Genomic DNA, 22,337 nt, shown 5'->3' on the forward strand with positions numbered 1-22,337 from the left:
CTGTAAGTGGAATCCGCAGATTGCAAACAAAATCGGCATAAAATTGCGGAATCCACTTACGTTATGATAACATGCTTAAAGACTTGTCTCTAGAGTACAGGAACATCCAGACACAAATTGAGCGCCTATCCAGTGCACAGTTTGGCCTCGTAATGTTCGGATCACGACTGAAAGAGTTTTATTATAATATATCACTCGCCCCATTCTATGATAATTTTTTGTGCTTGATTATGCATGAAAAACAAAAAAAAAACTAAAATACACCTGAATACAAAATTTCTCACCGTTGTTTAAATGATTGGAACAAAAACAAAAAAAGATATCGGTTTAAGTTAACTTTCAAGTAATTTTCTTAATGCATATTTTCAGCATATATGAATCTTGCTTTAGACATCGAACATGAAAATTCAACATGCGTGCAAAATGGTAGTCAGTTACGGAGTCAGACAATCATACCAGGAACTTCCTATTAAGGAGAGTGAAAGGGACGTGTCGCAAAGAATAGAAACCGAAATTTCCCTCATGTGAGTTTTTGATCAATTTTTCCAAGATTGTTTTAAAATTTAGTTTTTATTTTCGACTGCATGTTATCGAAAGTCGAATTAACCTTCAATAAATCATCAGGCAAGATCACCCGCATTGGTAACGCAAGGATTGGAATCAATTTAATGAACAAAAATTATTATTTAGGGACAGATTTAAGGGGAGGGGCGAACGTTCCCTCCCTCAGGGATTCGACCCACTGCCGACCCAAAGGGTCCCCTATGTACTATTTTGAGATATCCATTTGCGGCTGATGGACCCTAAAACTTTCGAAAAGCGCCTTTTTCGTAATATTTAATAATTCTGAGGGGGAAGCGCGCGCCGAAAAAGCGCAATTTTTGTGTAAAAGTTTCGAAAAAGTGCCTAAAAACGCCTATTTTGGCCTGTTTTTTCAACGTGTTGCCTACAGTACAAAAAATTTGGCCAAAACAGTCCTTTTACGCTTTTGGAGAACTCGGAAAATCAATTTGATCAACCTAAAGTAGAGTCGACAAATTTTTCGAAAATTTTTTTGAAAATCCCCCCTCAAGAGAAAATCCTAGATCCGCCCCTGTCCTCATCTACATGATTAATGTAAATCAGATCTCATTCACGTGGCTACTTGAAAAATGTAAATTTCTAATCGTGCTTGTTTTATGTCATTATGAATTTGCATCTGTAATACATATTCCTTACATCATTCATGATGAAAAATTACTGAAAAAGACCTGAACTTTTTTAATTTTTCTTTTTTACTATCCATGACAAGGTTTGTTTTTTGAACAGGAAAAATATTTTGGTGAAGGAGCGTGAACTGAAGGAAGCCCAGTGCCGCTACTCTCTATTCATGGCAGAAAAACGTAGACTACTCAGAGAGGGCTACTGGTGACACACATACAGAAACATCCGGACACTTGCTCTTAGGACATTAAATAGCGTCATGGTACATTCCAGACATGGTACATCTTATGACTTCAGAAACCACGACAGTAGAAAAAAGCGCAAAAATTTCGACGTTACAGAAGCCCAAAAGACACCATGGTGTTCAAGAAAAAGTCTTGATAATTGTTCACACTAAAGTTTAATGTTTCTTGGTTTGTCTTTTGATTTCATTTTAAGTTCAGTTCATTTCCTTTGATAAAACGAGGGCAAACTCCACTATCAAACAGTAAAAGTGTAAAAGTCATGAAAAACGTGATCCACTTCTAGTTTCGAAAGTGAAATTTGATTTTAAGATTTACCAGCGAAACAAAAAATTGAGCTATTGATCCTGTTTTCTCAAATTGGTATATTGTTATCAAAAATTTTGTCAGAATCATTAATAACTTCGAATCAAAAATAAGCAAAGAAAACAAAATTTGTAAAATTTGAATCTGAATTAATCATGAAAAACAGAAATTCGAAGTTCTGACTTCAGCACTATGAAACAAAGATGATTAGTACCTAGAGATTAATCGTTTTTGTAAATTTTAAAAATTGTAGTGGAGGGTTTGCTTGCGGTCAGGACTCTAGAAAAATGTTTTTGGAAAAGCTCTTAATGAAATTTCTTTCATTCACAAACTTTTGTCAATTGAGTCTTCTGCGGAGCTTTCAAAATTTTTTGTATTAGAAAAGTACAACTGAATGGGATATTTTAGATTGATCGCGGAAAACAAACAGCAAGGCAACCTAAACAAACCAGATACTCAAAATGAATATATAAACAAGGACAGCCGCTTGCCGTTTAAGTAGTACAGAATTTTCTTTTATTTTCTTCAAATTGGTGTCGTGTTTTGTGCGTGCTGAACTTTGAAAACCAAACAAAAGCTTAGAAAATTAGTAATTTTTCGGCACAATTGAATTGATATTTGTCAAAAAGTGAATGACATGCAAAAAAATATGAAATATTTTTCTAACTTTTTGCACATTAATTTATTTTTTTTGCCCAGGTGAGAGAAATTACCAAATTATTTTTAGTGCAATCAACTTTGTTTAGCCTAGAAACTTAATCTACATTTAAAATTTCATGTAACGAGCATTATTCAATCGATTTACGCGTTCAACATTGAACAAAAGCTCAAAAATTTATTTGACTCTCGGAAAAACTCTTGAATAGTTTATATTGTTTAAATCACGACTCAAAGGACTTTAAATTGATTCCTCTCTCGAATTATAGGATGATTGTTTGTGGTTCTTGATTTTTTAAGAAGTTACGCCTGAATACAAAGTTTCTCCCCAATTTCATTGGTCGGAACAAAAGTCTTATTTCAGATTTGGGGCAAACCAAAATTCAATTGATGAGGATTGCAAATTCAAATAGCTATAACATTGTCATTAGGAAATTTAGCAACAACCCATGAAGCTAATCTAAAAACCGACATTCGAGGCGACAAAGAAAACAAAAATGGCTACGGGGTTTTTTCAGTTACTCCTGAAAACCAATCAGGAAATAAAATCAAGACCTCAGCTGATTAAATGGTTACATGTCATTTTGCCCCAAGTCAACTTGTCCCAGCCCAAATTGTCCGATTTCAACTTGCCCCAGATGACAACTTGTCCAATGCCATCTTGTCCCATTTAATAAAAAATGACACTTGCCCCAGATTCTTTGATAACCTCGTAGAACATAATGTCGGCATAAATATGAAAGAATTTTTTGTCGAACAATTAAGGTTGAAACAAAATGCGGAATCATTTAAAAATGCGCTGAATCAAAATTAATTCAAAGCATGCATGAAAAAAATGAAAGCGGCAAAATGTCCATGCAATTTCATGTCGAGTTAAATATTTCAAAAGATAGATTGCTGATTTTGTAAGTTTCTATAGCATAGTTAATAGTGCACAACACTCTTAATAAAGAAGTCAAGAGTTCAAAATTTGAAGAAGTCAAAAAATTTTAGTATGAAATCGATGAAATGGAAAACCGCAGGTACTGCCTCGCCCCTTAAACACCCCTATACTAGGTAACCCAGAATAGGGGGTAGGGTGAGGTAAAAAGCAAAATTATTGCAGTATTGGCCTCTATCATCTCTCAAAATTTGGATCCTGAACGATGGCTATAAGTTAAAAAAATGCTGATTTTTTAAAAATCAATTAAAAAATGCAACAAAATGCCGACAATTATGTGGAAATTATGCCGACAATTTCAAAATTACGAAAGAATTAAATGAGCTAGCGCATATAAATAGTCAACAACACGGTCTTTGTTGAAATTACTAGAAATGTTTTGGATTTTTTCATGAATGTCCCGATATTTCTTCCGCCCTTAATTCTGTGTTCCCCCCATAGCCTTCAAAATGTTGAATTTCTGATTTGTTGAGTCCATTTGAATCTTATTCAAGAAAGTGTAGAGGCTTGGGATAATGCTGTCACTCCAAGATGCCAACGACTTCAACGGCGTGCTCATTTTTTGTTGAGACGAGTTCATCTCCTTCTGTGACGGCGAGCATGCGGCATTTGTGTGAACTGTATCTTGCGCATCTCCAGTGTTTAGTAGTTTTTGTCGTCTGCTTTTTTGTGAAATCGTGTCCGTCAATAATTAGCGTTCGTTTGTTTCGTTGAGATATTCTCCACGTAAGTTGATTCATAGTATTTATGTTGAAGTATTTATGTTGAAGTATTAATGTCGATGTTTAAGAACGAAATGGTAAACAATGAATCAAAATGAAAGAATAGCCGTGTTTCATTTTGTTTCAGAGGCGCTAGTGTGGATTATTGTCAAAATTAGGCGTGTAATTACCAGAAATTATGGTTTTTTAGGCTCAGCTTCGAATATTTTCGATTAGAGTCTTTTGTTATCTCGAAACGAGTCCAGTGTACATTAGCACTTTCTGGTCCTGAATTCGAACATCAATGAATCAAGTAAAAGTGTCAAGTATGGGATAAAACGGCATAGGACAAAATGTCATGTGGGGCAAGTTGGCATAGGACAAGTTGGCATAGGGCCAATTGACTTGGGGCAAATAGTCCTGACACCGATTAAATATTTTGAGAGCTTGGTATCATAAGCTTGTATCTGCTTGCCTCCAAAAATCAGTGCCGAAAGTACAAAAAATTATTACGATGTTGTTTTGCACAAATTGGTTTGGAGTTTTTGACTGTACAATTAACCGGCCATCAACGTTTCATAAGGGAAAAAATGATGCATCCTTCAAACTCTTCTAATTGCGAAACGTATTAATTGATAAGTGGATGCAGCTTCAATGCAGAATACCATCAACTTGCATTGAACCATTGTATAAGAAACACTCTTCGAATCAATAATTATTTTAGATTAAAATGAAATATTTTTGGTCTCCGAAACTTAAAAAAAATCACTGTTTTTTTCTGGATTTTTCTCAGTGGTTGACTTTTTCAACAAACTTTTTGTCAGAGTTATCAACTCACAGATTAAATTGAACAAAGCACTTGGACAAACACTTGGCACTTACATGTTACTGGCAGAGAAGGGACTCGTTTTTCTTTTCATGACCCGAATGAATAGTAGTTGCATATCTTCGCCTACGCTAAACAAAACCAAAAAACAGCTTCTCAAAAATCTAATTTCCAATATATGTACTCATATAAAATGAAAAATCAGACCAATATCATTTCGTCCAGATTGAAACCAAAACTATATCGATTGCTTTGTCCAAAACATAACTAATAATCACTCCGTTTTTTGTGTCAGCAAATCAAACAGCTGGACAATCAAAGCACAAAAATAATGTTAGAAACCTTAAATTGTAATTCAATTGTTGTAGAAATCATTTGCTTAGCAAAAAACTGCTCATATCAGCTCAAAGAAAAAACAAACATCAAACGCTTCTTCAAATCCGACAACAGCGAAATACCTGTGAAAACCAACAACTGATTTTCCAAAAGCCTCAAAATATTCTTAATATAACAATTAGTTTCATTCCGCGTGAAACTGGTTTCTGACAATAACCCTTTTCAAAACTGCCTGTCTAAGCTTTCCATGTTGCTTGAGCATTCCATTAAAAACGAAGTATCTCATTCATCGACATGGTTGAAAATATATTTTTTTGGTTAGAAGTTCCTTCTAACTGCTATCAGAACTTCACCTGGATTGATTTGTGTGAATAACCTCGACATCTATTTAGATGAATCTAAGCATTTTAACTAGTTTTTTTTTCCATTCCAGCGTTTTTTAGGACGATCAACGTCGTGGATACTTACAGGAAAGAAAAAATCGAACGCTGCTATTTATTTGAATCGAAACGAACAAAGTCGAAAAAAATCAAACAAGCATTTAGACCTTCTGGAGAAATTAGTAAAAGTTTCTATGGACCTTGTCAGGATGGTTTTTATGGAAGGAAGATAATTTTTCTAGGCAGAAAATCAATTGCTTACTCAGAAAAAAAATATAGAAAGAAAAACACAGTTAAGCTTCAATATGATAAAACCAGGAGTGGATCGAGGATTTTCTCAAAGGGGGGGGGATTGTCAAAATTTGGAAAATTTTTGAAAAAACAGGTCAAAAAAGCCGTTTTTGGGCACTTTTTGGACAAGTTTGACAAAAAATCGCGTTTATTTGGCGCGCGCTCCCTCTCAAAGTTAGTATATATTGGCGCCCTTAGAAAAGTTGTGGGGTCGGTCGGCAAAAAATTGATTTCTTAAAAAGTACCAATGGGGGGCCCTTTGGGTTTTATCATAAAACTATTCATAATTAATTGAAAAAGCATTGAGTTCGAAAATTGATATGAAAACTGATAGTTTTGACCAATGCTACCTCCCATATTCTTGTTAAAAGAGTTAAAAAGCTAGCGTTTTTTTTTAAATTTCAAGATCTTTGAAATCATTTTTTTCGAAAAGACTATAGAGAAAGAAAGCCCACCCAGGAGCGCCAATGTAGATTCTTTTCCGGGGAGTCGTCTCCTCTAAGCAGGTTTTCACTCTTACTCAACTGCCGCAGAGTTTCTCCCCTTTATACCGTGTAATGGCGGGGGACACTAAGACACGATATGATCCACAATCCCGAAAGGGTTATGTTGGTGGTCAGACTAAATCGGCCGATCAAAGGATTACGCAACTTCCCCCTTAATTTAGGCTCTTTTCGGCTCTCCTCTTGCGCTTCTAGCTAGTTCAGCAAATCGTGGGCACATTGAGTAAATTCTCAATCGCAAAGGAAATAAAACAATTTACAGTGCCCTTAATGAGCTAACTACTATTTAGCAACTTCTATATTGAAGCCCCCATCCCGTTCCGTTCGATCACTCGTCAATTTCGGTTGACTCGATTCAAAACTCGCCTACTCTAGCAGAGCAGCGACACAACTAGTTCAACCCGGTACTAAACTCGGGTTCCAGCGCAACTTGCTTGCACAACTGTCTCAACCCGGTACTAAACTCGGGTTCCAGCGCACCTCGCTCACTAGCAATAATTGTTCTCTTCTCTGATTGAGAACCAATTACCCTTAGTAGTAGCTAACATTGTTCTCTAAGTAACTGAGAACCCACTACTCTCTCTAGTAGTTATCACTGTTCTCTAAGTAACTGAGAACCCACTACTCTCTCTAGTAGTTATCACTGTTCTGCAGTTCGGTGGTTGTACCTTAATCGCGTATCGTTATCTTTATTTTCTTTCGGTTCGGTCAGAGGCGTACCGGTCCCTATCCCTACTAACATTCACTTAACTAGCTGCCAATCAGGACTTATCAGCTGAATCAACCATTAGGTCAGCTTTAATTAATTATCGGGGTGGCACTTAGTTAATCAGGACATACTTAGTTAATCAGGACATATTTTTTAGTTGGGTTCAACTACAAAATCAGCTCCCAATCGTATTTGACAAATGACACCTTGCATGACTTTATTTCAGTTCTTCCTAGCTTTTTCCCTTTGCTATGATTTGGGTAGTTCTCACACAACCGGGAATTTAACTTCCGTGATACTTGAAAAGTTCCCATTTTTGGTCATTTTTAATTTTATTCCCCTAAGTCCAAGGGCTGGGTAATTCCCTTCCCGGTGTCCGTTTTGATCCAAAAAAAACACCACAAGAAATTAATTATTATGCTAAGGCATTTCATAAAATCTTCATTCCAAAATTTCCATTTCCCCCCATAGATGATCCCAATTTTTGTCCCGGGGCTGTATTTTTACTTGTTCGTCGTTCTTATCGAAAGTCCAAGTGGAGTGGATTAAGCTGACCCCAATGTTTGCTAATTACAGAAAATAACTTTCGCTCGCGTACAAGGGTCAAAACTTAGAAGTCTCAATTTAGGGGCCTCCCCTTACCTCCCCAGGTGGGTAGGTACCCCTTACGGGTCCTTACAATGCTAATTTATTACTTTTCAGGGGGTTCCGGGGTCTTGGGGTCAAAAGTGCCAAATGACCTCTTAGGGGTCATCCGAGGTCAAATGACGTCAAACGCGTCCAAACGCCTTATTTTCGATGGGAGATCATTCCCGTTAAGTTTCCTTCATATCGGACCATCCCTTCCCTCATTTTCGAAAAATTTGGGTCAATTAACACTTTTCCCTAAATTTGCATTTTCACCCCACAGGAAGTTCCGGAGAGGATTGGGTCACTGAGGGTCCCCCTACTGGGTTGCCCCCCCTTCACATTGATGCATTAAAATCACAATTCAATTATCACAATCAGGTGTAAATAGCCTAATTCAATTTTCAAATGCTAATAGCTTCCGACGTAGCCAGCGGATTGGGTCCAAACAATTTTACATTATAGGTCTTCCCCCAACCTACCATCCCCCCAAGTTTCAGCCTCCTAGCCTTATCAGGGGCGAGAAAAAACAAAAAGTGGGGTTTGTTAACATAGGGCGTAAAACCCGAAGTAATAACCGGATGCGTTCAAAATCCCGGTGGTGAACTTTCCTCGCCTAAGGCTACAACATATTGCAATATGAAGTCGTTCTGACCATTAGTTACCAGTTTACAAAAACTGCCAATTGCATTTTTGGAAATCATTATCACTCGCCCCCCAGGGGTCCCAGGGGTTTGGAAATTTGCATACCCGGCTAAAATCATCTCTATTAGTCACCCACCAATTTTCATAAGGATCGGACCAGTGGTTCCCAATCCGGGGGGGGGGGGGTTTCAGATTTTGCGCGCTTTTCCAATTCTTCGCCCTAGAGGTCAAATTAAGGTGCAAAGTCCGATTACGATTGTTTGCTCTCAAACTAAGCTTACCTATCACTGAATTTCACTGCTACCAGATCATACAGTCGGTCTACGTTAAAATCAAATTTCGAAATTTTCAACCATGTTCATCATGAATTACCAATCCTACGCTCAGGTTACTATAGCATGTAATACAGTAGAATCACCAATTCTACAGTCTTCCCTTGTAGTCTATTATTCTCCCGAATAATGCTAAAAACAATGATTAAGTCACCGTTTTTCTATTAAGACAATCAAGCAATCTAACACCTCAACCTCAACTCTTTGTCTAATGTCTAATCCCTCTTTTTACACCAATTTTTTCTTTTTTTGCTAACTAAAATTTCGCTTTTTTTTGCTATACTATACCGCTTTGCAATACTCTCTAATTGTAGTTCCGTATAGATCCGGTACATGCACCATTGTATACGTGTTGCGACGCAGCGAACCGCGGTCTTCAGTTTCCTTAGACTCTTACATAATGAATTTATCTAGGTTAGCACCAAGGGTTGCTACCTTGAGTGAAGCAACTGAGAGTCTAAGAAAGATTTTAAACGCGTTGTGAAATACCTCCACCATTCTATCGAAACATTAAATTATACTACCAAGATTTTCATTGACTTTCTATCCGTCTTACTGGTGGAGATGTTTCTAAAGCAATTATAAATATGGCAAATGAGATTAGAATGTGAGAGAGGGAGAAAAATTTTCATTTTTACTCACTGAATTGAACTGAACCCCGTACTAATTCACCGACTTCTTGTTTCAAGTCTCTTTCATCGCTCCTCCTGTCGTTTCCATCTGTCTACGAGGTGCCGGTAGTCCTGCTGCGGCACATTCCAGTTATCCGACTCTCCCATAGCATCTGGAGGACGCCAACACTGCTTCGGGACCTCGCCCTCTGATGCGGCCCAGCTCCGGTCAACTTCATCTTCGCCGAACAAAGACAGCTTTTTCCATCGATCGATCAAACTGTGGAAGTAGGTGGACTCTACATCTCTAGGCCCCAATTCCCTTCTACTGCCAAGCCACTCTCGGTCATCGTTTGTTCGGAATCGCTTGGATGACCTGAAGGAACCTTCTGATCTGTTACCCGCAAGCAGATTTTGACGTTCGTCCCATACTTTCGTAGATTTCTGTGTTCGCACGTCGTTTCCGTCATGTCTTGGCACATTTCAGCCCAAGTAGTTTTTGTTTCGTCCATGTTGTTGTCATCTGGCCTTTGCACGGTTGCAATCATCATCTGTCCTCCCGCAGAGGCATTGCCCCACTTCTCAGAAAACCATCTGCAGTCTCGTCCTCGTCAAAACTCAACTCATCATCGTCAGTCCCGTCCAAAGAGCCTTTCGTTTTTTCATCGTTCCCGCCCGGAGCAATTGTTACTTCTCTTCTCCCCCGTCCAACCATCGCGAGTACGCTTCGCGTGCCGTTTGTGTGTGACAGCAAGAATGTAATTGGGCGACTCAAAATTGGAAAGAAACGGGGAAATAATCCAAATCCACGCGTTGACTCCCCCACTTCAATCATTTTCCCACTCGTAACCTCGCCTATTACCACAACATTCTCTTCACTATGCTCATCGACCGATTTCTCATTTTGTCCCATCTCCGTCGGGCAGACGCCTTCCATTGAGTTGTTGTCGGGTTCGCAATTCCCCAGATCAACTTCTCTCAAAGAGCCATGACTCATTCCCTTACACTCGTTTTCCTGGCCGCTATTTTCGGAAACTTCGATGTCGACTCGCTCGGTGACGTCGTCAACCATCGCCGATTCGCCAATTCTTATCTCAGTCATTTCTGAGCCAGATCCCGCATCCTCGTGATAAACCAGCACCGTGTCATAGGAGTCTATAGTCGCAGCTGCATTGGTGCATACTCTGCTTGAATCCATTCCACTTCGGACCCGAAATCTCGGTCTCCCAGGACATCTGAATCTAACCTGAATTGGACTAATGCGCTTCGTTCCAGTTTTCAGAACTTTGTTCCTCATGTGGAAAACGAAATCTTTGTTCTGTTCATACCAAACGAGTCCAAGTGTTAGATCAACATCCAGTCCATCGACCACTAAGACTTCGGTCCTTCTGTTAAACTGTCCCAGCTGCAGCACGATCGATGCTCTGCCAACTACTTCCAAACTGACTCCTGTTTTTGTCTCGAGAACTTCCTCGGCCCGTCTGTTGTTGACGTAGCCATTCGTGAATGCTCTGATGGGCATCCAATACCTGTCATCCGTCTCCACGGGAGTTGATTCACTCACTTCCTTCCTCGCATTCTTGGGGGCCACAAGTCGTGACTCCTTCACTTGGCGTCCTACCATCGGCTTGTCATCTCCATCTTTCCGATCTCCTAACTATGTCTGAGACTCCTCTTCGAGTTCAATTTTCTGTGGCCTTGGGCACGACTCTCATTCGAATGAAACCGCCGAACTTGGTTCGAAACTCGTAAAAATTTTCTTTGACTGCTCATCATAGAAACTTCCTAAACATTCATTCATCCATCGAGTACTCAGAACCATGTCCGTGTCCATCTCGTGGTTCTCCAAGAATACTGCTGGGAATGTCCTCTTTAGTCTCCCCAACTTGATTTGGACCGAAATTAATCCCAACACTACGACATCTCGGATATTTCCGTCACATCTCCCAATCAATCTTCCGTTGAACTGCAGTATAGCTGGCCGTGGCTGCAACTTCTGGTAAGCAACCAGTCGCATCAATATGCCCGCAATCTCGTCGTCAAGTTCGGTATCCATATACACACCATTGGCGAACGCATTCACAAACCTCCTGCGAGTTTCAACGGATCTGGTGCTCCGCCCTGCATTCGATTCGACTTCCGTTGCGACCTCAATTTTATCCTCGCTAGTTACAGAACCGGAACATTGGGTCTCAGCGCGTGCAGTAAGCTCTGCTTCAACGCTACGTAGTCTTGATATGATGCCGTCTTTGCCAACAGGTTCTGCCAATACACCCAGCCCTTCATGGATCGGCTCGGCTAGCTTGGTTTTGTCTTTTCCTTTGCTCGTTGCTCTTGGGACCTCGGGGTTTCTGCACCCTTCAAGTACAACTTCGAAGTGATGTGGGATCATGTCTTCGTAATCTTCGGTGATCACCTGAACCGTTTCTTCCCTTGCAGTCCGTAACACCCCTCTGGGACGCTCGAAGAGCATCCCGTGTCGTGCTTCCAATTGTTTGAGGCTCAGAACCACGTCGACTTCTATCTCAGTATGCTACTTCCATCCAGCCGCTCGGTGAATGTCCCAATCTGCACATCCATTTCTGCCTGGACCAAAACAACAACGTCACTAACCTGATCGTCCCAGCATTCGTGAATTTTCCCATTGAACACCTGAAGCTGAGGGGAAGATTCTAGGATCATGGAAGCATATACATTCATCATGTGGACTGCAGTAGTCTCTTCCAGCTCCATCCGAGCTAGGAGGTTGTCCACGAACCCATCAATCAAGTGCAGCTTCGGTTTAAGCTCGGTTGGCACTTCAGCCGCTTCTAGCATCATTCTGCTGCCCGATGAATCGTCATTCGTCTCGATTGAGTCGCCGTCCTTAAATCGGGTTCGACCGGCGTGGTCCGTTTGCTATCCATACCCGTACTCGGCTTCTTCAATTCTTCCGCATTCCACATCGATACCTTCTTTTTCGTCCCAACCATTTCTTCGTCCAGCATGATCGTTGATGTCTTTGGTAGTTTCTAAAAAACTACTGGCGTCGGCTCCATTAGGTTGCTCTCGTGACACAGCGTATTTTTTTTGTGGCTTACGAATAGTTTGTGACACTCCGCGAGTCCCTGAGCACTCAGGACTACATCTGAATCGAGAACTCGGTTACTGACAACAATCAACATGAAGGTTCCCTCAAAGCTACCGAATCCAATTCTTGTTCTGATGTATCCGAGGGCCTCGACCTTTCGTTCTTTTCCATTGAATCTCCGGACAGCGTCTTTGCACCGAGAGATTCAAGCAAACCTTCAGATATCAAGTTGCAATCTGTCTTTTTGTCAATCTCAATGTCCACTATTTCGTCACACACACTGCCCCAAACGAAAGTTCGTCCCTAGTTAGCCAATTCCGATCTGGGAGCAAAATGTTCTTCTCCAACTTCTCCTGTCAGCACTCTGGGATAGTCGGAGGGAGCCATAATCTGCCTCATTCTGCTTTCACCCAAGGGAGTGCCAATCTCTTCCAGCAATGGCACTGAACTATCGCCTGCATGAATACAGCGCCGCTGATAGTCAACCCTGATTTCTGACATTCTTTTCAGCGTGCTGAGACTGATCAACAAGGGTCTGATCAAGTTCTCCACAACGATAACTGCTATTTTCTCGGTTATTGATCCTATCTCCAACTTCATGGTTGTCCAGCCATGAATGACAGCACCGTCATGCCTTGGACCGCAGTAGTTCCTCTGTTCCTTCCTCGGATGCATCATTCTAAAATCGACGTAGTTGATCCAATTCGAATAACCCACGCTTCCTAAGTTGGTTCTCAACAAAAACAGATCGTCTATTCTCGCTTTGAATAACACTTCGCTCGCATCTTGATTGTCTCGGTCCATTTTCTTTTTCGTTGTTCGGTCTATTCGTCCAACACTCGTTGTTGCCGAATCCAAAGATCGACACGCTTGATAAGAAAACTCACCCAGGAGCGCCAATGTAGATTCTTTTCCGGGGAGGCGTCTAGATAAGCAGGTTTTCACTATACTCAACTGCCGCAGAGTTTCTCCCCTTTATACCGTGTAATGGCGGGGGACACTAAGACACGATATGATCCACAATCCCGAAAGGGTTATGTTGGTGGTCAGACTAAATCGGCCGATCAAAGGATTACGCAACTTCCCCCTTAATTTAGGCTCATTTCGGCTCTCCTCTTGCAGTTCTAGCTTGTTCAGCAAATCGTGGGCACAATGAGTAAATTCTAAATCGTAAAGGAAATAAAACAATTTACAGTGCCCTTAATGAGCTAACTACTATTTAGCAACTTCTATATTGAAGCCCGCGTCCCGTTCCGTTCAATCACTCGTCAATTTTCGGTTGAATCGATTCAAAACTCGCCTACTCTAGCAGAGCAGCGACACAACTAGTTCAACCCGGTACTAAACTCGGGTTCTAGCGCAACTTGCTTGCACAACTGTCTCAACCCGGTACTAAAATCGGGTTCCAGCGCACCTCGCTCACTAGCAATAATTGTTCTCTTCTCTGATTGAGAACCAACTACCCTTAGTAGTAGCTAACATTGTTCTCTAAGTAACTGAGAACCCACTACTCTCTCTAGTAGTTATCACTGTTCTCTAAGTAACTGAGAACCCACTACTCTCTCTAGTAGTTATCACTGTTCTGCAGTTCGGTGGTTGTACCTTAATCGCGTATCGTTATCTTTATTTTCTTTCGGTTCGGTCAGAGGCGTACCGGTCTCAATCCCTACTAACATTCACTTAACTAGCTGCCAATCAGGACTTATCAGCTGAATCAACTATTAGGTCAACTTTAATTAAACATCGGGGTGGCACTTAGTTAATCAGGAAATACTGAGCAAACATTGGGTTCAACTACAAAATCAGCTCCCAATCGTATTTGACAATTGACACCTTGCATGACTTTATTTTAGTTCTTCCTAACTTTTTCCCTTTCCTCTGAATTGGTTAGTTCTCGCACAACCGGGAATTTAACTTCCGTGATACTTGAAAATTTCCCATTTTTGGTCATTTTTAATTTTATTCCCCTAAGTCCAAGGGCTGGGTAATTCCCTTCCCCGTGTCCGTTTTGATCTGGAGTGGAGTGGATTAAGCTGACCCAAATGTTTTCTAATTACAGAAAATCACTTTCGCTCGCGTACAAAAGTCAAAACTAAAAAATCTCAATTTAGGGGCCTCCCCTTACCTCCCCAGGTGGGTAGGTACCCCTTACGGGTCCTTACAATGCTAATTTATCGCTTTTCAGGGGGTTCCGGGGTCTTGCGGTCAAAAATGCCAAATGAGCTCTTAGAGGTCATCCGAGGTCAATCAAGTCAAACGCGTCCAAATGCCTTATTTTCGATGGAAAATCATTCCCACTAAGTTTCCTTCATATTGGACCATCCCTTCCCATATTTTCGAAAAATTCGGGTCAATTAACGATTTTCCCTAAATTTTCCATTTTCACCCCATAGGAAAATCCGGAGAGGATTGGGTCACTGAGGGTCCTCCTTCTGGATTGCCCCCCCCCCCCTTCACAGTGGTGCATTAAAATCACAAGTCAATTTTCACTATCAGGTGTAAAGCGCCTCATTCAATTTTCAAGTGCTAATAGCTTCCGACGTAGCCACCGGATTGGGTCCAAACATTAATACATTATAGGTCTTCCCCCAACCTACCATCCCCCCAAGTTTCAGCCTCCTAGCATTATCAGGGTCGAGAAATAACAAAAAGTGGGGTTTGTTTACATAGGGCGTAAAACCGGAAGTAATAATCGGAAGCGTTCAAAATCCCGGTGGTGAACTTCTCTCGCCAAGGCTACAACATATTGCAATATGAAGTCGTTCTGACCATTAGTTACCGGTTTACAAAAAGTGCTAATTGCATTTTCGGAAAACATTATCACTCGCCCCCCAGGGGTCCCAGGGGTCTGGAAATTTGCATGCCCAGCTAAAATCATCTCTATTAGTCACCCACCAATTTTCATAAGGATCGGACCAGTGGTTCTAAATCCGGGGTGGGGGTTTCAAGATTTTGCGCGCTTTTCCAATTCTTCGCCCTAGAGGTCAAATTCAAGGTGCAAAGTCCGATTACGATTGTTTGCTCTTAAACTAAGCTTATCTATCACTGAATTTCATTGCTACAAGATTATACAGTCGGTCTACGTTAAAATCAAACTTCGAAATTTTCAACCATTTTCATCATGAATTACCAATCCTACGCTCAGGTTACTATAGCATGTAATACAGTAGAATCACCAATTCTACACATTGAGTTCGAAAATTGATATGAAATCTGATAGTTTTGACCAATGCTATCTCCCATATTCTTGTTAAAAGAGTTAAAAAGCTAGCGTTTTTTTTTTATTTCAAGATCTTTGAAATCATTTTTTTCGAAAAGACTACAATTTATAAGTAATTTAACTGATGAACTCTTACTGCAATTCAGAGAAAATGACATCGCACTTTTTGTTCTGAAATGTTACGTCGGTAAATCTAGGACCAGAGACTTTACAGAACTTGAATACAAAAGCTTTCGATTCGGCGCTACCAATTCGCTGTGCATTGTATTTTGAGTATTACGACATTGCCCCATTAATTTTAAAGTAGAATCTATCAATTGTTACGAGCTAATTGAGAAAAAAAAAAACATTACCGTGATTGAACATTTTCGCATTTTCTGGTAAATCATCATGACTAACTAAAGCTCCAAAACTACCAATCTGTCGTATTTTTCAAGAGTTCATTTTATCAAAAAAAGTTTTAGGGCAGAACGTTTTTGAAGAACGTTGAACCAATCATTGTTATTGAAGGTTTAAAAAAACACCAATAATGAAAAAACTTTTTTTTACTGCTCTGGAAACCCACCAAAGACTGCCAGCTTAATCGCGACATAGCAGCCACTCAATGTAATTTTCTTCAATTTTGGGATTCAATTTCGGATCCTCTAAGCATGCTGCAGCTCTAATTTTTTAACGATCAAAAAACATCAAACAACTCAAAGAGATGTGTCTATATTTTAAAATGAACTGACATGTTCGAACATCCTGCCTGCTTGAGATGGACAAACAAGATCCAAAACTGTACTACCTCCAGATTGAAAGCTCCAAGGTATGAACAGAAATGGTTTTCACGGACTCATCAGAGGAGCGTATCTACAAATCTTAAAAAATCATGTCTGTGACATTCTTTAGGGTAAAAGCCGGCGTAGCCCCACGAAATCACCACTTTTAACCACAAGAAATCACAAAAACTCGAAATACATGCGGTAGTTTTGCGCCCTTAAAATAATGTGAAGCCAATTTTAAGATATCAATCTGTGATGTTTTGATCAGATCGTACGACTGTTATACAATGGCTGGAAAAAAAACTGCCCAACAAGTGAGATGATTTTTCAACAAAATTGTTCAAGATTTCATAATAATAATTATTATTAATGTGGTTGCTGCGACGAACAAATAAAATATTACCCTCGCTGTTAAACTGACCGGACCAAGTTAACATTCTCCGCCCTAAACACGTTTAGGGCGGAGGATGTTGACTTGTTTTTTAAATTGGGAATTTTCAGCCAATCAGAATCGAGCATTTTACATGCAGCGCTTAGCATTTTAATTTAATTTGAGCACTGGGGTGGAGGATCTTAGGGGGGGATGTTAACTTGATCCAACTGACCTTCAATTCTCGGTCATGTATTCTTCAAAAGGCTAAATAATAGAGCTAGAGCGAAAAGCCAAAAAACTAATAAATCACAGAGCTGTGGAACCTGATCCAAACTGTATATTATTATTGATTATAAATTAGTTATCTTATCCCTATAAAATGTTGAAGACTAACCAATCATACTCCATCTAACTAACAACCCACTTTTTGTAAGTGCTGAAACTACTTTTAGTTTCAGCACAAGAGCATTCTAAATTTAACTTACAGCTTAGTTACTTTTTCCAAGAGACCAACTCGTAACAAACCCGTATACTCTAGATCTATTGAGACCAAGATTAAGAGTAGATTAAGATAAGAGTAAGATTAAGATCGGTATTGGACTAAGAAGTTGCAAGAATCTATCCGGCCGAAAATAAGAAAGCTAATAATTGTTACACGATAATAATTTAATTGAAATGTCTCTACGACTCAATAGATCAGAGCCATTATTTCGAACAATACGAGAACTCCCCGGTATTGGAAGAAGACCTCGGACAAGAGACGATATACGACTACAACGGAACCTACCCATAAGTTTCATGGTCCTACGACAAAAGCCAACACAAACTTTTATATTTACAGTTTTATTAGCAATGAATTTAGAATTTCAATTGCAGACATAGTATCATTGAAGAAAAATCTTCACCAATAACTATGGGCGCTACACTTATCATTGTACAATAACGATTGATAAAAAGATCTCTAATCGTTCCTTTAAAACTGCAGTAAAATTGAAAAGATATCTAAAAAGAATGTTTTTTGAAAATAAAAAACAAAAATTAGCTAGTAAATACACAAATTGTTAGTAATAATACAAATCATTTTTTCATCTCAGCTTAATCACCTAAACATAACAAGCGAATCATAAAACCACTAATATCATTAAAAACTAAACCTTTCTACCAATTAAACTAAACTTTAAATTACTTTAAAAAGGCCTATTCTAACTTTTACTTTCACATAAATTAAACCTTTCAAACTAAATAGATCATCAAGGCTTTCCTTGGATCTCCATTTCATTTTATAATAAATAATGTTATATCAATAATTTATGTCTTGATCATCAAGGCTTATCCTTGGATCAAATAGAACAATTTTATTCTCCCCCACACAGTTAGCATAGTGTCTAACGACCTAAAACGTCGATTCACTAACCAACCGATGGTTAGTGTTATTTTCAATAACACTAACCATTCTAATTAGGATAAACAGTGAAGAACTTCGGTTATTCATCCTTCACTTGATCCCCCCTCTTACCTCACCCAAGATATTACTTAAACTTAGTAAGTTTAAAATAGTATCTAACAAACTAATTGTGTTCTAATTATACCTGAACTTTGTGGATCGATTTACTATTCTCCAACCCTTGAACACAATCATTACCCTAGGTAAGATTAAGGGAGTTAACACCTTAACTTAGACTAGCCACGAGAAAGTAGCAATCTTTCTTAGGAACCGATATATGCTTTTCTTTCCCACCCTAAAAAAAACATAAGTTAGGCTAACCCGAAAAAATTGTAGGGACTAATAGTTTAAGCACTTTAAAAATCACTAATCCAAATATTGCATCCGTCATCCTAAACCCTATGTCACTAGACAATTTAGGAAATAAACAGACAATCATATTAGACAACTGTGAAATAAACAACGAGAAATATGATCTCGTAATCACTCCACACAGACAACAGGATAGATAAGAACCAAACGACACACAATCAAACGAAAAATTTTAAGCAAACAAAAACAATTTACACGAAAAAGTTTTTCAAAACAAGGAAACGCATTCTCCGAATCAGAAACAAGTCTTTACAAGAACTTTATAGATTAAAAGACTCAATAAATAAGAACTACCCACTTAATGATACATTATACTTTTCTGACTCAGAAACCACATCACATTCATCAATACTGGGAAAACGAAGAATAAAAAACACATACAAGAATAAACCAGTACGACTATACAATTGGAATCAACCAATAAAGCACATAGAAAGTTACAAATTGACAGTCATAAAGCACAAAAATGAGTACAAATGAAGAAAGTGAAGATGAAAAATCCATTCTCTCATTAATAATCTTTTCCCTCACTGAAGATAGAGGACAAACAAAATTTTGTCAAAATTTAATAAATTCATTTGAAAAAGGAATTAGCCCATGCGCAGCAGAATTTCCAGAAGTAAAAATCAAAAGACAAATTGTCGACCACTACCTCAGAGGAATATTTACACTAACACAACAGTACGGAATCTATGCCATAGAAATACAGAGCTTAAGTAAATTTCATGGTAGGTATCTACTTCAAACAGACGACGTAGACATAGAATTTTCAAAAATATTCACAAAATATATTTAAAATATACAACACCAAAATTCACTAAGAGCAAATTCGATATTTGCTAATGAAGTATTTCGATTGATTTATACCTACTTATCTATATTAGAAAAACCAAATCCCAAGGAACTTCACCAGTTCAAAAATCAAAACATGCAACTGTAAGACATGAAATCACAATATTTTCCGAATATTTTAATGCAATTCGTGAAAATTTAACCAGTAACGACGTTTCACAAAATGTTAAACATGAGTTACAAAAAATCTTTGCATGGTTTATCATAGATTATTTCACATATAATCTTGATTTAATCTCACAAGCAAGAAAAACTTTCAGAACCCAAAATTCAACAGATGTTACAGCATTAGCAGAGGATTCAGATTATGTTTGGGACTCTGAATCGTCTCATACCTTATTTATTAACATACCAACAGATATTTCAAGTCAAGCCTTTGGCACAATTTCTATACACAAAGATTATATTAAGGTATATCCACTCACAACTGATGCAACACCTTTAAACTATAACTAATTTCCCCCCGATAGAACAGGAAATAATACTTTAAGTTCAACTGTCATACAACAAGAAAATCTAAAGGGAACTAGGAATCACACAAAACAAGATATTCAAACATCATCACATCCCACAATTGAAGAAGTAGTTACCACAGTAGTAACAACAGAACAACAAAGTATCTCACCAATAAATCCAAATCTTACAACTCCAAGACCAAAAATCCAATCTTACCACAAATAACAATACAATCTACTGTTAAACCCACCATTGAACCAAGATAACCACATGTGAGCTATCAACCATTTCGACTAATGATGAAACAAAATCAAAAACAAAGAACATTCACACAAAATAACTTTGCAGAACATAATTATAATTATTCAAATAGACCACATACATCTAAATCTTTTCGCCCAAACACTCAAAAAATCAATTATTTATCACAAAGACAAAATTTTTGACAACCAATAAGAACTTCAGTAAAGTCTCACGATTACCCACGCAATTCACAAGACCAAAGTGAAAATTATCCATTTTTTCAACAGAGTAAAAAAAATGAACAAAACCAAGGTAAACATAATGCACCTTATTATACACCTAATTATTTATCATTAGATGATGATCATTATCAACCAGATATTTTTGCACCATAGACACAAGAATACCGTGCAAAACCACCTCGACCAAATCAAGCTCCCAAAATACAAACTTTTACCCACAAAACTAAGCTAACACGCAAAATCACCAACCATTGCAAACGCAAAATCCAACCTATACACAATCATATCAACCAATACAAAGGTAAAACCTAGTAAACACAGATTATTATCAACCAACGCAAATGCAAAATGAAATCCCATTACCCTATTATTTACAACAACACGAAATCACAAAAAATCAACTCACAAATTTTTCACAAAAGCCAAATGCCGTAGAATCACTACAGATGACTATGAATCCATACCTCATGGTTGGATCATCAAAACAATCAAACAAGCCATTGATGACATCCACTGGCACAGATCCTGAATATTCTGTAGAAGATTATTTATATGCAGTCACAGCAAATTTATTTTTAAACATAGGACCTGAACCCATAAATACGCTACTTCACCAAAATTGGATACATAGACGGACAGCGTTAATACAAACCACATTTGATGGCGCAGCTGAAAAATGGTTTTCAGTTTGAACTATAGAAATAAAATCAGATTAGAAAAGATTCACACAAGAATTTTCAAAAAAGTTTGATTCAGAAAGAAACAAACAACATTAAAGAGTTTTATGCATTGAAATTCGTAGACTACCAAATGAAACGATCAAACAACTAGCAGTAAGGATCGAAACGCTAGTCTGAAAAGCATATTCACTAAATACTCATGATTATAAAAACACAAAAATGACAGAAATTTTAATGATGACTCTATCACCTCAATTACGGAAAATAGCAATTAAAAAAAGAGCATCACATCCTTCCTCAACTCGAAAACCAGATCTAGATTTTAGAAAACTAGTAGATAAACTAGAACAAGCAGAAATCACTATGAAACTAGAATAAACAGAAAATCTCAAATTACAGTGTGTTAATAATATTCAAACAACACAACACAAAAAAATAATTTACATAATTCAGACACAGATTTATCCGAAAAAATCACTGAAGTCCTGAATATATATATGAGAAAAACCCAAAGTTGAAAAGTAAACCATCATTTAAAAAATGGTGTAACTATTGCCGAAGATACGGACACAGTTTTGCTGAATACAGACAAAAACAGCAAGACAATCAAAACAAACCACAAAAGAACAAAGAACCAAATAAATCATTCTATCAATATATGAAAAAAGATCAAAATCTACCAAACAAAATCATTTATAGTAACAATAGCTCTGGAAAAACACTACCAAAAAGCTCAAATCACTCACGAAACTAATCACGTTATAATTCTAACTACAGGGGTAGATCACCAGATAAAAGAAATTCACGAAATCCTTCACAAAAACGATATAGTCGATCACAAATTACAAATAACCATTATCGAAAAAATTATTCACAATCAAACTCAAACAGACAGAATTACTTGTTTGATTCCAGTTCCCATTCAAAAACTAGGAACAGACACTATTCAAATGATAGATCAAGAAACTTGTCATACAATAGACACAGAAATTATTCCAACAATAGAAACAGAAGTTATTCAAATAATCGAAATCAACAAAATAAAAATCAATCACGAAGTTACTCAAACAATAGATCAAATCACCAAAGATCAAATTATAACAATTATCAAAACAGATCACGAGATAATTCATAAAATAGGAATTCAAACTATAACAATAGACAAAGAAACTACTCTCAATCAATTCATAGGAATAACACACGTTTTCCAGATTCTCAAAACAAATATAGAACTAATACACCAAAACATCAAAGACAAATAAATCAAATACAAACAACCGATGAAACAAATTCAGACGCCCCTGGTATTGAT

The 22,337-nt window shown here is 38.1% G+C and overlaps 3 protein-coding genes across 5 annotated transcripts in view; 2 read left to right on the top strand and 1 right to left on the bottom strand.

The window, feature by feature from the left end:
• The window catches only part of LOC134848449 (uncharacterized), a 41,609-nt gene extending 39,934 nt beyond the window's left edge, over nt 1-1,675 (top strand). For all 3 annotated transcript variants that reach the window (XM_063865913.1, XM_063865912.1, XM_063865911.1), the window contains exons 3-4: nt 391-524; nt 1,309-1,675. In XM_063865913.1, the coding sequence (XP_063721983.1) occupies nt 391-524; nt 1,309-1,411 (237 nt within the window). In that variant the 3' untranslated portion in view covers nt 1,412-1,675. The remainder of the gene's footprint in view (nt 1-390; nt 525-1,308) is intronic.
• LOC134847913 (bifunctional arginine demethylase and lysyl-hydroxylase JMJD6-B-like) overlaps nt 1-22,337 on the top strand; it is a 500,322-nt gene that overhangs the window by 155,314 nt on the left and 322,671 nt on the right. The window lies entirely within an intron of this gene.
• Nucleotides 1-22,337, bottom strand: part of LOC134847915 (uncharacterized) — a 336,559-nt gene that overhangs the window by 102,944 nt on the left and 211,278 nt on the right. The window lies entirely within an intron of this gene.

The sequence above is a fragment of the Symsagittifera roscoffensis genome, chromosome 6 (assembly GCF_963678635.1).
Source record: "Symsagittifera roscoffensis chromosome 6, txSymRosc1.1, whole genome shotgun sequence".
In the NCBI taxonomy this organism is placed as follows: domain Eukaryota; kingdom Metazoa; phylum Xenacoelomorpha; order Acoela; family Convolutidae; genus Symsagittifera; species Symsagittifera roscoffensis.